The sequence below is a fragment of the Primulina huaijiensis genome, chromosome 6 (genome assembly GCF_012295235.1).
Source record: "Primulina huaijiensis isolate GDHJ02 chromosome 6, ASM1229523v2, whole genome shotgun sequence".
Taxonomy (NCBI): Eukaryota; Viridiplantae; Streptophyta; class Magnoliopsida; order Lamiales; family Gesneriaceae; genus Primulina; species Primulina huaijiensis.
The window spans coordinates 18,054,514-18,069,513 of NC_133311.1; the positions used below are offsets into that span (position 1 = coordinate 18,054,514).

General features: G+C 32.9%; 1 protein-coding gene and 2 long non-coding RNA genes across 5 annotated transcripts in view; 2 read left to right on the forward strand and 1 right to left on the reverse strand.

Annotated features, from left to right (window-relative positions):
- LOC140979915 (uncharacterized) overlaps window positions 1-11,379 on the forward strand; it is a 28,701-nt gene extending 17,322 nt beyond the window's left edge. The window contains exon 2 of the long non-coding RNA XR_012175822.1: window positions 10,887-11,379. This is a non-coding gene — a long non-coding RNA (uncharacterized lncRNA). The remainder of the gene's footprint in view (window positions 1-10,886) is intronic.
- LOC140979912 (uncharacterized) lies at window positions 51-3,230 on the forward strand. Of its 3 annotated transcripts, none has more exons than XR_012175821.1 (6): window positions 51-1,893; window positions 1,973-2,142; window positions 2,227-2,743; window positions 2,818-2,907; window positions 2,983-3,084; window positions 3,160-3,230. XR_012175821.1 is itself a non-coding variant. In XM_073445558.1 (6 exons), the coding sequence occupies exons 3-6, from the start codon at window positions 2,056-2,058 to the stop codon at window positions 3,015-3,017; spliced, it is 729 nt and encodes a 242-aa protein (XP_073301659.1). In that variant the 5' UTR covers window positions 51-1,038; window positions 1,162-1,893; window positions 1,973-2,055; the 3' UTR covers window positions 3,018-3,206. The 3 variants fall into 3 exon arrangements, 2 of the variants coding, with proteins under 2 accessions (XP_073301659.1, XP_073301658.1); XM_073445558.1 differs by having other exon boundaries at window positions 51-1,038; window positions 1,162-1,893; window positions 2,983-3,206; XM_073445557.1 differs by having other exon boundaries at window positions 2,983-3,206.
- A 2,426-nt stretch (window positions 11,380-13,805) lies between the features above and the next one.
- Window positions 13,806-14,798, reverse strand: LOC140979326 (uncharacterized). The gene is made up of 2 exons (XR_012175716.1): window positions 14,185-14,798; window positions 13,806-14,154 (listed from the first exon to the last, which is right to left on the reverse strand). It is a non-coding gene; the product is annotated as an uncharacterized lncRNA (long non-coding RNA).
- Between the last annotated feature and the right edge of the window lie 202 nt (window positions 14,799-15,000).

Below are 15,000 nucleotides of genomic sequence, written 5' to 3' on the forward strand. Positions count from 1 at the left end.
AGCCCTTGTTTGTCAAATTCCCAATTTACCCCTTTCTTAACTAATTTAAAACCATTCTTTAAATAATAAAAAAATACTTAAACACTTAAATTAAAGATTTCTCAATCTCTCTTCCCCTTCCTCCAACATCTCACGTTACCCCAGTTTTCTTAGACTCTCACCTTCCTTCTCAAAAGCACAAAAGCCGATGGATTGAGCAGATTCAGGTGTTGATAGAAGAAAGAATATCAGAGATGGATGCAAGTCACTTGGAAAAGAATGTGATTACAGGTTTATTAAGATGGTTGCAAGTCACATTCTTCTCAAACCCTTTCAAGATGTGTTCGATTTTACATTTATTATAGTTGCAATGAATGTCGTTTTTGCAAAGATGTTTGTAATGATTACAGGTTTATTAAGATGGTTGCAACTCACATTTGTTGCAACGAAAAGCTTGATAGATGTTCGATTGTAGGTTTATTAAGATGGTTGCAAGTAACATTCTTCTCATTTATCCTAAAAAATTATCATCACTTAGAAAAGAAGAAAAATAGTTGAGCTACTGCTTGTCGTTTTTGCAATGAATGTTTGCGTAAAATAATTTTAAAACATCTATCGAGCTAGTGAGTTAAAGTTGGAATTGTTTGAAAATTGAAAATTCTAGGTTTATGGATTTGTTTTTCTACTTCTTTAGATAGTTGAGAATTTAAAATGCTAAATTTATGGATTTGTTTTCCTACCTCACCATCATAATGCTTCGTAAAATGTTTGGAGTTAAATGCATCCATTAGTGATGGTTGATAGAAGCTTGAACTTCGAAACACTTGATAGGTAATAGATGATTATTCGGTTTTTCATTTTATTTGTTTATTGATGAATTGGAATCTCGCAGTCGATGAATGTCCTAATCCTTCAACTTTATCTTTTATATCAAATATTTCATTTCCTCCACCAACTTCAAAGTTGATTTTTTTTTTTTTTGGGATCAAGATCTCTTCTCTTTGAAACTTGTTGTTGATAGAAGAAAGAATATCAGAGATGGTTGCACAAAAGATTTGGGTATGTTCATTTATTTTATAAAAAATATTTATTTTTCATATTGCTCTATAAATTTCAAGAATTTCAACATAGTTGAGTATTTAATTAATTGATATTACTAGTTGACTTGATTTTTTTTTTCAGGTTAATCTTCAATCTCAACTATCAGAGGAGAAGTATTTTAGTTGCAAGTTAAGTGTACATTCCAAATATAAAAAAGTCAGTGAAATTATATTAGATTGCTTGAATGAGGAGGACATGGACTTCATGGTTGAAAAAACACAATTTGGCAAACTGATTAAGTACGCTGCGGATTATAATTTATCTAGTCAGATTTTATGGTTTATGGTGATGAGACAAGTGTATGCAACAGACGATGATGAAATGTGGTTTGTTGTAAATGATAGACCAGTCATGTTTTCTAGAATGGAGTATGCATTGATAACAGGGTTGGATTGTTCTGATAATTTTCCTGATGAAGTAGTAGAAGTTTCAGACTTTTGTGATAGATATTTTCAAGGTAGTGATAAAGTATCTGTGAAGGAAGTTGAAATGAAGTTGAAGGATTTGAAAAGTGTTGATGAGTTGTTGAGTAGAGAGAGAGTGAAGATGGCTTGTTTGTACTTCGTCTGTGGTGTACTATGGCCTATAGCTCCAGTTAAGAATCCTCAAGTTGATAAAGAGATTTTTAGCCTGATTGATGATTTTGATGTTTTTAATATGTACCCTTGGGGTACAATAGCTTTCAAATGAGCTGTTTGTGATTTGAAGCTTGATTTGAAGAAAAAAGAAGTTGTGTTGAGCAAAAAAGTAGAAAACGGTAAGTCTTCGAACAGTGGAACCTATGATATGGTTGGATTCATCAATCCGCTACAGGTAATTAATTTTTTTTTGCATTTTTCTATTTGATTCGAATATGATTGATTATATGTGTTTTTATAATTTTTGAATTTAGATTCTTGCATATACAAATGCGTTCGTGGTATTGGGGAGCGTTTTGCGAAACAAAGAGAAGGCGACAATACATCTCTTCCACGCATGTGCCAATGGATTTCCAACAACTGGTCAAAAAAAGGATCTCCTAGATATATTGACATTTTAGATGCATCAAAGAGTGGTAAAAAGGTTAGTGTATTTAGCATATAATTTAGTTTTATTAATATATTTTCTATCTGTGTATTACTAATTTAAAATATGTTAAATTTACAGATTGTTAGGAGTATTTTGTCACCTACAGATCAAGAATCTATTGTTCCTTATATTAGAAATATTTTCATTGAAGATTCTTATACAGATTCCCATTTGTCCTATATTAATTCATTGTTGTTGGAGGGAAAATCTGTGTACAACACTAAGAATCCCACTCTTTGTGCATCTAAAGAGATCATTCAATCCAAAGAAGAAGTCCATGAAAGGAAAATTTGTCCCAAAAATAAGTCAAAGAGGTCTTCTAAACTTTGTCCAGCCAAGAAAGCACTTGAAAAACAATCCCATCAAGTCGGACGAGATGATGTCCTCGGCAAATCATATACTAGTGGACAAGTTAAAGCTTTACAAGAGCACGTGGACAGAAACTTTGTGGAGTTGAAAGATATGATTTCAAATTTGGATGGCAAAATTGAACGTATAATGGAAGTTTTGAACATTTCAAATTCATCCAAAAGACGTTTGGATGAACCAACCACTGTCTTTGCACAATCTAAGAAAAAGAAGACACATGAAAAATGTAAGCTATGTGAGTTTTAAAATGTTAGAGATAATTATTTATCTGATTATAATAATATGTTTTTTTAATTGTAGGTGAGCCAGGGACAGCTGTTTCCAATCAAGGAGTGACTCTTGGGCAAGAGGCGATTGTTGAACCATTCATATCTCCTCTTACACATTTTGGTATATTTTCTTTTAAATCCAAATTGTAGTATGCTTTTTTATTTCACTAATGATATTTAATTTGTTAAATCATAGATAACCCGGTCAAAGAGGTAACTTCTGTCAATTGAGACTTGAATGAAGGAATGAGCCGAGAGGAAGAAGTGTTTGATCCACTTAACAACACCACCCATCATCGTACGCTTGATGTTCAAATTTTAATTTAAACGTTTACATATTTTTATTTAACTTGATTTATTTGTTGAATCGTAGATGAGCCACCTTCCACCAAACGACAACGATTTGGAGAACGGATTATTTTCTACGCACGGTCCAAGAAAAAGTTTACATATTTTTATTTAACTTGATATATATATTATACAGTGAATTTTCAATTTTAATTTTGTAATTTTCATGTTTTTTAGTCTTATAACATGTCGTCATTTTGTTTGCCGACAAACACGATAGATTTCATTCAAAATAGGACCCAAAAAATAAAATTTACAAGATTAAAAATAAAAATTCACCATAACATGACCAAAATTTTTTTTAAAAAAAAACATATTTATTATTAACATAACCAAAATTGAAAATCGAAGGACTAAAAATGTAACTTTCCCTATGCATTTCCTAATTTAATTATTCTTAAATTTAATACAGAAAGATATAATACATATTTATATTTAGACAAGTGCAATATTTAAATAACTAATATTTCAACAATAAGTTAACATAATCTAAAGAACCAAAATTGTGCATATAGAAATATATAGGAGGGGTCCCAAAAGAGAGCATAGAGATGATTTCCCTTTAAAAAGGGGTCAAAAATATACCAATTATATCTCCTCGTGAGCCATGAAATTATCACTCTTTTAAAACAATCCGCAGCAAGTGCCATTTTCTTTAATCGTTCTTTCAACATATATCCGACTGAATTTCGATGGCACTAGCATCATCTTTTTGTCTGGTAGCCCTCTAATTGTTTCTATTTGCCTCACAACTTATAATCCAAGTCTCGATTCGCCATATAATTTTCAGAAGTACACTTATAATATAATTAATTGAAATAAATTTTATGTATGCTTCTGTGTGTGTGTCTATATATATATATATATATATATCAATGAATTAAATAAACGATTATTCGTACGAATGAAAGTTGTGAATCTTTCTTTTTTAAAAGATGACATCAATGCGGATGAGGCTGCCCCTACACGAGAGCTTGCAGCCAGCAGGCACATAAATATTAAAAATGAGTAGGTGTGTTCCATATTATAAAATAAAAAAATAATAATTTTGATCTAAAAAAAAAATATTTTTTAATAAGTCGGATTAGATAAGATATCTGTCTAATGACTCGTCAGACAATTTCATTAGAGTTTTTGTGTATAAAAAATTGTGTGAATTATTAAATCTTTCAAATAATAAGAAAGGTAATCACTAGTAGAATTTTCGCCTTTTACTTCGTCACTCGTTACTTCGGCGATTATTAATTATGAAGTAGTATATATCAATTAACTTCGTTAATAACACCAGCGAAGTAAAACATTATTTTTTACTTCACAATTTAAAAAACACGGGCTTCACTTCACAATTTGTCGTTGTTTTAATTCAAGGCGTGCATGAGATTACCTAATTATTTTCTTGTAGTTATTATATACACGCCAAAGTGATTTGGTTCATCAGTTACATAATCAAAATAATAAAAAATTATAAAAGCTAGCGTAAAAAAAATAAATAAATGTAATGTATATAAACAAAGAGAAGGGGCGACGAAGAGGATTTTTTAAGTATACATCATTTGTTGGATCAAGAATTTTTATATTTTGATGTTAACAAATAATTAAATCAAAACTGACTTTAGTTCAACTGATCTACATTCGGACCCAAAACTGAAATATCTCTTAAGCTAAAGTGGTCTAGTCGAACAAAATTGACACGAACCCAAACTGAAATAGCTCTTATCAGTTTATAAGTTTTCCTATTTCAGTTTCAAAGAAATCAGTTTACACCATAATTATTTTACACCAGAAGATTGAATTGAAGACTAAATAAATTTGTTCGTACAAAAATGATCGCAATATGTACGATTGTCAGAAAATATTGACATAAACTAAAGACAAGTCAACGTACATTTTCTTTTGGAACAAATCTTTTATTTCAGAAACTATTTATAGATGAGGGATCGAGCTTAATGAGGACGACTTTTCTGCAAAGATTCAATATTCCAAGTTTCATATATCTGAACCAAACTTAGTCAGTCGAGCACAATTTTACAAAGAAATTTACGTGACCATTTGAGGATCATTAAGTGCTAAGATAATATTGTAATTCACTACATATGAATATCATTTTGTATATTGTCTATTTTCCACTTTCAGTTTACCTAGATTAGCACCTCTGTGATTTGTTTTAATATGTCAATTTAGCTTCTTTGCACACTTATCTGTTAGTTAATTGACATAGACATTCAAGAATAATTTAATTACCAAACCAGCTAAATTAAACAAATAGAAGTACAAATTGTGTCTAGTATTTATTCAACCACCCCTTACAAACACTCAACTGATCCTATAAGTGGTATCAAAGCAAGGCTTATTTTCGACTCTGAACTTTTCCTTTCAAATGACTTCATTTAGCAAAATTTCGATGTTCACTACGGAAGATTTTGATGATTGGAAGATAAGAATGCAAACTCATTTATCTGCTCAATATGATTATATGTGGTTCGTTATCACCGATGGACCAATGAAGATATTAAAAGCCAATACAACAATAGCCATCACTTACGGTGCTCCTCAACTGATAGTAAAGCCAAGGAGTGAATGGACGAACGATGACAAGAAGATAGCTAATCTTGATAATGTGGCGAAGAATATCTTGTAAAAAACTCTTGACAAAACACATTTAATAAAATCAAAATGTGTAAGATTGCTAAAGAAATTTAGAAAAAATTGATCTAGATGTGTGAATGTAATACAAATCAAAGAAAACAAACTCATTGTGGCCATATACCGTAGTTAGGAGGTTATAAAATAGTCATATACACGAAAACTCAAACTTATCACTAGAATAGTTTCTGAATTTATTGTAGAATATTTTTATTTACAGGAACGAACAATATGGTTTAGAAGGGTAAATCAAAGGGATCTTGTAACGTCTCGCTCATTTTTAAAACTCTACTGCACATTTTTTTTAAAAGCTCTTACTTACAAAATAACATTTAAAATAATCGTAAATATTTGACAATAAAAATAGCGCAGTTTTAAAATAATCAAACTCATCTAAAATCATACGTAAACTTAAACGAATAAAAATCTTAAAATCATCGACATATGAAAATTTTTATCTCATTTCAATCTCATAAATCATAACGCAGAAAACATGTGGTCCTCGGGTCGTGTCACCGCACCAGGTCCGCCTACTCAGAGTTCGACACCTCCTGTCTCCTCATCAATAATCTCACTTGCATCACACACGCCTAGTGAGTCTAAAGACTCAACACACCTGCACCGTTAATAACAAGTACATATACATAGCACACAACAGTGAAAAATATCATACTCAACATATCTTTCATGAATTTTAAAAACGTAACATAAACGTGTCGTGTAAAATCATGACGTGTTAAAACAGCTCATCGTTAATCATCATTCATCGTTAATCATCATTCATCGTTCATCGTTCATCGTTCATCATTCATCATTTATCATTTATCATTGGTGAATTCAGTTCATTAGAGGTGATTATCGTACATCATCATTTACGATGGATCCATCATACGTAGAACCGCGGTACCCGGCGGCGGTCGGACATCAGTGACACGATCACCCATCCACTGTGCCTAGGCCTCATCATCAGCATTTACATATACGTCTTAAACATTTACATATACTTCGATACCCACAACTAATTCCCGTCATTCAAAACATTATCATTTTCATCACTTATAAAAATCATGCACCAATGCAATTTTCTTTAAATTCAAGCATACGACGTATATCTTCATAAAATCTTAAAATCGTGATCATTATGCATAAACATTTAAAATATCATAAATTTGTGCTCAGGGTACTATCAGGACCAAAATCTCACCCCGGGTGCAAAATGATCATTTTGCCCCTAGAAACCCAAAAACTATCGTTTCATCCCCGGACCTCTAATATTGACCCGAAGCTTACCAAATTCCTTAAAACGTCCCAAAACATATTAAAAGGTGTCCCTAGACGTAAACCCGAGCCAAAATCAGAACGAAACCGATTCGTTTAAAAACTTGGATCGGGGTCCCGGTTTTAACCCGAATCGACTCGAAACTGAACCAAATTTTTCCCAAATTTTACCATATCTTAAAAAAATACTAAAAGATCCTAAACTGTATTTTTTCCAGCCCAAACTCTCGGTTGAAACTCCAAACTTTGCCAAAACTCTCGGCACTCTCATATTTCACCACCTCATGCACACTAATTTCCCAAAAACTCACAACCTTTCGGTCCTCTCTAATCCCACCACCTATCCAACCTTTAAACCACACAATTAGGAACCTAATGACCCCTTTTAAACTAAGCCAAACCCAAACAATAGCGGCTGCACGAAACCATGGCATAAAACGGCCGAGCCTAACCCATTACCTCTCGGCTAAGCTCTATCTCCCATGACCGAACTCCTATCTCAACCAAACACCCATGGCTCACGTACAACATCTTACTAGACTAAAAAAGTTCTGAAACGTGGCGGGGTTCTAACTCATGCACAGCCGAAGCCTTCTAAACCTCACGGTTCACAAGCCTGCCCTTTAGATCTCTACTCCCTCTCAAAGTTCACATCATCCTCGACGTTATGGTCTCCCATACCCACAGATCAGCAGCACCCTCGCACAGAGTCAGGACAAAAACGTGAGTAGTGAAAGGTTATGCAATGAAACCATACCACCCGAAGACATAAAAATGGTATATGCAAGATCTGAAATTATTTGAACCGAACACACACACATACAGCTTATTTACAGCGTGAATGATGCAGAAAGAAAACGAAACATGGCATGCCTGATGATTTGAATAGCAAGAACGAGACAAGGGACTCGGATGGATTTTTCCTTTGCAAAGACAAGCCAAAAACCGAGGCTTTTTCGTTGGTGTGCTCTGAAATCGAGGGAGATTGCAGCTGGGGGAAGGGTGACGGCTGGTGTGCATTTAGGTTTAGGTTAATTAGTGATTTAGGTGTTAATTATATAATAATCATATAATTAATGGGCCTGAATTGATCAAATTAAAAGGTTAACAAGATGATTAAGCCCAATACTTAAAAGTAGGCACATTAGATCTTAACGCACTCCCGTAAAATAATTCGTGTTGAAAAGCTTTTAAAAATAATAGCCGAACCCTCAAACAGTCCCCCGATTCGACAAAATTTACGTACCGTTAAAAAATAAAATCTTGCGGGTAAAACTATCTAATAAATCCCATTTTTGAAAAATACACTTAAAAACACCTCAAATAAATTAATAAAATTTAATCATGTTATAAAATAATTTTCCTGAAAATTCTCCGGTCTCCGAACCTCGTTCGAGCGTGAAATGCATATTAAAAATATTAATGCATGAACTTTTAAAAATATCATGAAATAAATTATATCATGCATGAATTATGAATAAAATGCATAAAAATAATTAAACACAAATTAATGAGATAAACATACATTTAATGCTTTAAAACAATTAAATTAAATACCAAAGAAATTTAATAACTTGCATGCATGTGGTTCACGTGGACCTTCAAATTTTCCGGACGTTACAGATTTATAAAGTCAAACGCGTTGTGTGGTTGCGTATTGCTCGTGACCTCAGCGAGCCAACCTAAAGTGTATTCATGGACTCCACAAAATTTTAATTTTTTTCAGGTAAAAAAAAAAAGGAATCATCGCCTTGCACCCTGTCGGCTTCATTTCACCATATGTGTAAAATGAAAATTCATCGTAATTTGACATAGCAAGATCGAGCTAGATGACATGTATATAACAACCGAAAGCATCCGATTAATATAGATAACGTCTGAACTAATCTAACCGACCTGAATACATCAAATTCAGATCATTTCTTTCTATCTGTTTTATCTGCTAGTCGTTTTGATAAGTGATATATGAGATATCATCAAAATATTTGAGCTCACTAGATTTTCAGATGGTGCATTTGTTATTTGTGCAATTTTAATAAAATGTTCTATTTAACTTTCACATGAGAGAAATATACATTTTTTATATTTAACAAGGGATTTGGTGCAAAAAACTCATTTTTTTAAGCAATATTGTTAACCTTTTCAATATAATGAATCGATAACCATTAATTAAAGGATGGTAATTTGAATAGTGGTTCTGTGCTTGCGTTTGCTAAACTAAAAAGAAAAAGGATATAAAAAAAAAAAAAAAAAAAAATAAAAAAAAAAAAAAAAAAAAAAAAAAAAAAAAAAAAAAAAATAATGTAGTGGCCGATACGATTTAGATATCCAAAAGTTACCATTCACCGACTCCAAGCACTGTAAAGTGAGGTGAAACCGTGAAAGAAAAATAACGTAAATATGTACGCACATATAAATTTTGTTAGCACATATATCAATATATTTTCTTCGATCGTTTGCCTCATTTTAGGCCTCGATCTTGGCCTTCGATCTTTGCTAGCAGTCAGTGGAAAGGAATAAGATCATTGGTTATAAATAATCGATGAGCTAAAATCCTACAAATTGATGACAAAACCCCTAGTCTGGCCTTTTCTTTTTGAGTGTAAGTATGATCTTATGTGCTTTTAAACATGAAATTATACCCAAAATTATAATCATCGAAGTCTGACATATTTGCATTGATTGCTCGAATTCGTGTAGTCGGCATTGATAAATTAGTTATTTCTTTGGCTGTGGACTTCAGGGCATTCCGCTTTCCTGGTAGAGATTGCGGCGGCGGGGGCGGCGGGTCAGGGATGCGGATTCAAAGTTGAAGAAACTGAGAATGAGGGATGTCATCTCTCAGGCCGGTAACTTACTAATTCTGTAAACTCAAAATCAACTTGTCTTTTGGCAACTTGGTACCAGACGTATGCCACAGGTGGAGGATTAATCATGTGAAGGCCAATGATGAAGCACGTGGAGAAAATTAATATGAACGAGGTGGATCTGATGTTGATGCGGGAGGCTATGGAAAGGAAGCAATTGTGGAGAACTAAATAACATATTATTTGAAGCTGCCTTTATTTACGTATTTAGTACAAATTAAATAACAAAATTTACATTTAAGATATTCTGTTTTTTGCCATATCGTCGAACAATTCGCTGTTATATATACTCCACTAGTTTGCACTTTTTTAGTCTTTTTCTATTGGAATATTGATGTAGCATCGGACACGTCAACAATTTCCGGTACCACCTCATCATATTTCGATGTTATGTCATCATTTTCCGACAATATATCATTACATCAATGAAAAACGATTAAAAAAAATCTGTACAACAGAATATACATACAAAACGAAACACACACAAGAATATTATAATATTTTATTCATTGGAGGTTTTTTGTGCGCTGTACAGTATACTTTACATTTTTTTAAAAAGGGAAAACTGCTGTTTTTTCATTTATATTTTATCTGTATGATTTTTGTAATTTATATTATCAGATTGTATTTTTAGTCACGTATCTTCTGATTTTTGGTAATTTTTAGTTATTTTCATCTGAAGTGTTTATGTGGCACTACGTACTTGAACGCTGCATTGTCCGAAAAAATGCTAAAATTACACTAAAAAAACAAATATAACGGACTAAAATTTAAATTTGACAACTGCATAAAAACAAAAATACAAAAAAACAAACAAAAATGACCAAAAAAAAACAATTTTCCCTTAAAAACACACACGTAAGGATAAGTAAATTTAGTCCAGGCGAGGTAGTAAGAAAAAGATGGAGCAAAAGCTGCAAAGGTAAGGTAACAGAGATGAGACTTTTAAAAGTTAGTCGAAGAGGTAGATGATAATTTTGTGAACCTTTGGCTTGTTGTACGTCTCGAGTTCCACACTTTCCAAGCCCGCCCCACTTGTAATAAAAAAGAAAGAAAGAAACTCACCCTGAACTCCAATTAGAGGGTCTGACCACATAGTGTGCAAGTATGCAAAACTAGAACCGTAAATGCTGTTAAGGCAGAGACCGTGATTCCAATATGTGCGTACCGTAAATACACAGCAAACATATCTGGCTCATTACTCACCATGCAAGCCTTAAACATGTAGAATTCTGTTTCCTTACTTGAACCACCCTTTGCAGCTTTTTCTGCATAATTTTCGAGATTCGCCATTTGAACATAGTTCTCACTTTGATCAATATAGTTCCTGTCTTGTTCATACTTTATTCGGAGGTACTTACTAATGGTGGTCGTGAAATTTAGCCCGAAAACAACCGCGAGCGAAACCGAAACCAAGAAGAGTTTCCACCAATTTCTACAGTGATAGGCCGATGGGTTCGAATTCGAAAGGGAAATAAGCAACTGGGATGCAAAATAAAACATGGAAAGATAATTTGCTTTTGTTTCAAGAAACCTGAGCTGTTTCTCTTGTTTGTGAATTATCATCGTCAGTTCTCTGTAATTTTGGCTACATTTTTTTAGAGCTGTATCCAACATGATTGCAAGCTAATTGTGCTTGTTTAGTTCGGACTTGAAAAATGGTGATATGTGTATATATATATATCTGTAGAAAGAGGTCCCTCATGGAAGATCAGAGGACATTTCAGGAAAATTGCTACTGATTTGGGGAAGAAAATGCATGAATATTGTGGACATTGTCTCTCTCGACGTGCGAGGAACATGCAAGGAAGAAGAGACGATCTAAATGATTTTGAATCGATCCTACCTGTTATTATGATATATATTACTAATTATTAAAAATAAATTATATATGTAAGAAAGTTCTTGGACTTGCTAGGGTGTCGATTATTTTATTTTGGTTTATAATCTTTTACTATTATTATTCTTCTTTTTAAATTATTAATATTTGCCAAATGGTACAAATTCTATTTGAAATATCAAAGTCATATTTGTACCATATTATTGATTTAATTTTTTCCTGAATGATTCAAAGTCCAATTATTAATTAATCATTCGAAAAAAAGTAAACGAATCTTTTGCGGGGGCTGACGCTTTTTTTTGTTAATTATGTATTGGAGGTAACTTGATCTCACACGATATTCGACTTGCGTCATTATGATTTTAATTGTATCAATCGGGAATTTTTTTTTTTTTAATCGAAATCCGATGAACTTGAGAGCTAATGTAATTTGATTTATGGCCTGAGATTTCTCATTTGCGGTTTGAATCAAATCAAAACCAGTTAAATGTATTTTGTATAAGAAAAACAAACAATCCCATCGATTAAAAAAAAAACATATATATGTATGTGATTCTTTGAATTTTTTTATACTGATAAAATATTCAGATATATAAGTTATCAAGTTTTGAGTTTTCGTTGCGTAATTCGCTGGAGTTGAGTTTTAGTGAATTAATTTTCTTTTTTTCTTCGGGTGGAGGGTTTTAATCATGTCTCATCGGAGTGTTAACATAATCTAAGACACGTTAGCAATATAAGGTGATACATCAACAATTTCATATGACATGGACGGGGATTTTTTTTTAAACCGTTATTTTACAAATTTCTCTAGCATGTACGTAATGATTGGGCCGGGGAAAAAAGTTATAAATACCAATGCCCAACTTTAATTACTAGATCAAAACCCAAAAAATACCAACTTATATGGCGATTTTTCTATTTTTCTTTTTGTATATCTCACTTTTTTGTACATTGGGAGGAGCCAACTGTATAATCCATATTCAAATTTCTCCTATGAACAAATATCGGGTATATGTGATGAAGCATCATCAATAAAGAACTGTAATATTACGATTACGTTCAGGTAATTTTTCAAAACCGTCGCAATATTTATATTAGCGACGGTTTCTTTTAACATGTCGCTATATTAGCGACGGTTTAAGTTAAACCATCGCTAAAAATATCGACGGTTAAATACACCCGTCGCAAAATTCAAATTACGACGGTTCAAAATATCCGTCTCTAATAGCGACAGTTAAGTCCGTCGCTAGTAGCGACAGTTTAATAACCGTCGTTATTAGCGACTGTTAAATTCAAAACCGTTGCTAAGAGTGACGGTAAAACCAAAACTGTCGCAAATTGACTTTAAATATCCACAATCGAACCATTTCCTACCACACAACTTCATAACACTTAAAATTTTTATCTCTTAGACGATTTTAGTTTCGATTTAAGGTACGTTTTTTTGTTTCAATTTTTTGTAAATTTTTAAGTGTTAGTTAAGATGAATATTGTTATTATAGTGTACGTTTTTTTTAGATTTATTAAATTATAAACGTAATTTTTTTATCGTAATAAAAACATTAGCGACGGATTTTTCCTATACCGTCGCTAAAATTGGCGACAGTTATATTAATTCTGTCGCTAATTAGCGACGGGATTTTTGAGAAACCGTCGCAATATAGCGACGGTATTTTTACAAATCCCGTCGCTAAGATTAACGACGGAATGTTAAAACCGTCGAGGCGTCGCTAATTAGCGACGGTTATGCTATGACTATCAACAGCGTGCTCATTCGCGCCGCGAATAATTGTATTAACGGCGTGCCTACGCACGCTGCGGATAATTGTATTAACGCTTATGCACGCCGCGGATAATTTTGAACTTTCAACAGCTTACAACTTTACAGTGTGCAATGTGCGCCGCGGAAAGCGAATTTGCGCGCTGCGAAAAGCCATTTTTGTTGTAGTGATGTGATTCTGAAATTTTAAGATTTATGAAATATATATTTTTAATTAAGAATTTTAAAACAAATTTTACATCAGAATCCCATGGATAAAGAAGTGTAATGAATTATAAACACATTTAATGAAACATTTATAGAATACAAGAAAATGAGTAAATATAAAATAGTTACTTTCATAACAATTTACCATCAATCCAACGCAAAACTAACATTCCAATAATTGCATGGAACAAGATATTAAACCTTGTAGCAAAACTTCATGCATTTTGAGGCGTTGCACAGATTGAAACATTCTAAACCCTCCTTGTATCGCCTCGAAACCTTATCATGCTTGCATATTATACGCCATGGACCCGAAAGCATCACCCCTGTAAACGCCACAAAGATCGCCAGGCACAACACTAGAACCACATATCTTTTTCCCTGAGAAAATTGGTCTGTCCAAATCTCCAACGGGTTATGATGGTGATCTTCGACGTTATTATTTCTGTCGTTTAATCTTCTTTTCAAAGCATTGTATTCGGACCAGGTATCATCATGCAAGTTCATGACCCGGACATACTTTTTTCCGATCGAAAGGAGAGCGAAAAAGTTTAGAACGGCAGCCAGAAGAGAGAGTGAGAAAACGAACCACGCATCGGAGCACACGAGGGAAGTAGTGTTGGATATTGCGGCTAAAATGACGCCCTGGAAAACGAAGTAATAGTTTGCTAGTTGGAAGACACTGTTCTGTAGGGTTTGGATCCGAACTTGCTGTTCTCCGATCAATTTGCTCAACTCCTTGAATCTTTCTTGCTCAATGATTCGGTTATTTTGGTATTGGATTCCATTTGCATTGGCTTCCTCATTGGACGCAGCCATGCTTCTTTTTTTTTTTTCTAGAATGATTTTTTTTTTCTTTTTTGAACAAATAGTTTAGGAAATATATTTTTGGATGGGAACCTAGAGTGTGTGTGTGTGTGTCTATATATATATATATTCCAAGAAGACGAGAATATGATTATGGTTTAATAAATTCATGTTGGTGGAGTTGAATGAGTACGAGGGCTCGCACATTGCTAACAATGATAAGGATATAGTTAAGAGTAATTAATGTTTATTAGCAATAATTTACTCAAGATTTTAGCTTCTTTTTTTGTGGAATAATTATAATTTCAAATTTAATTGTCATCGTATGCCGTTTGAGATATATTGAGCATACTATTTCTTTTAATGTAAAATTATTTTCCCATTTGAGTTTCGTACGTATACGATAAAATTATGATTGTGTTCGCATATAATTATAATTTGATT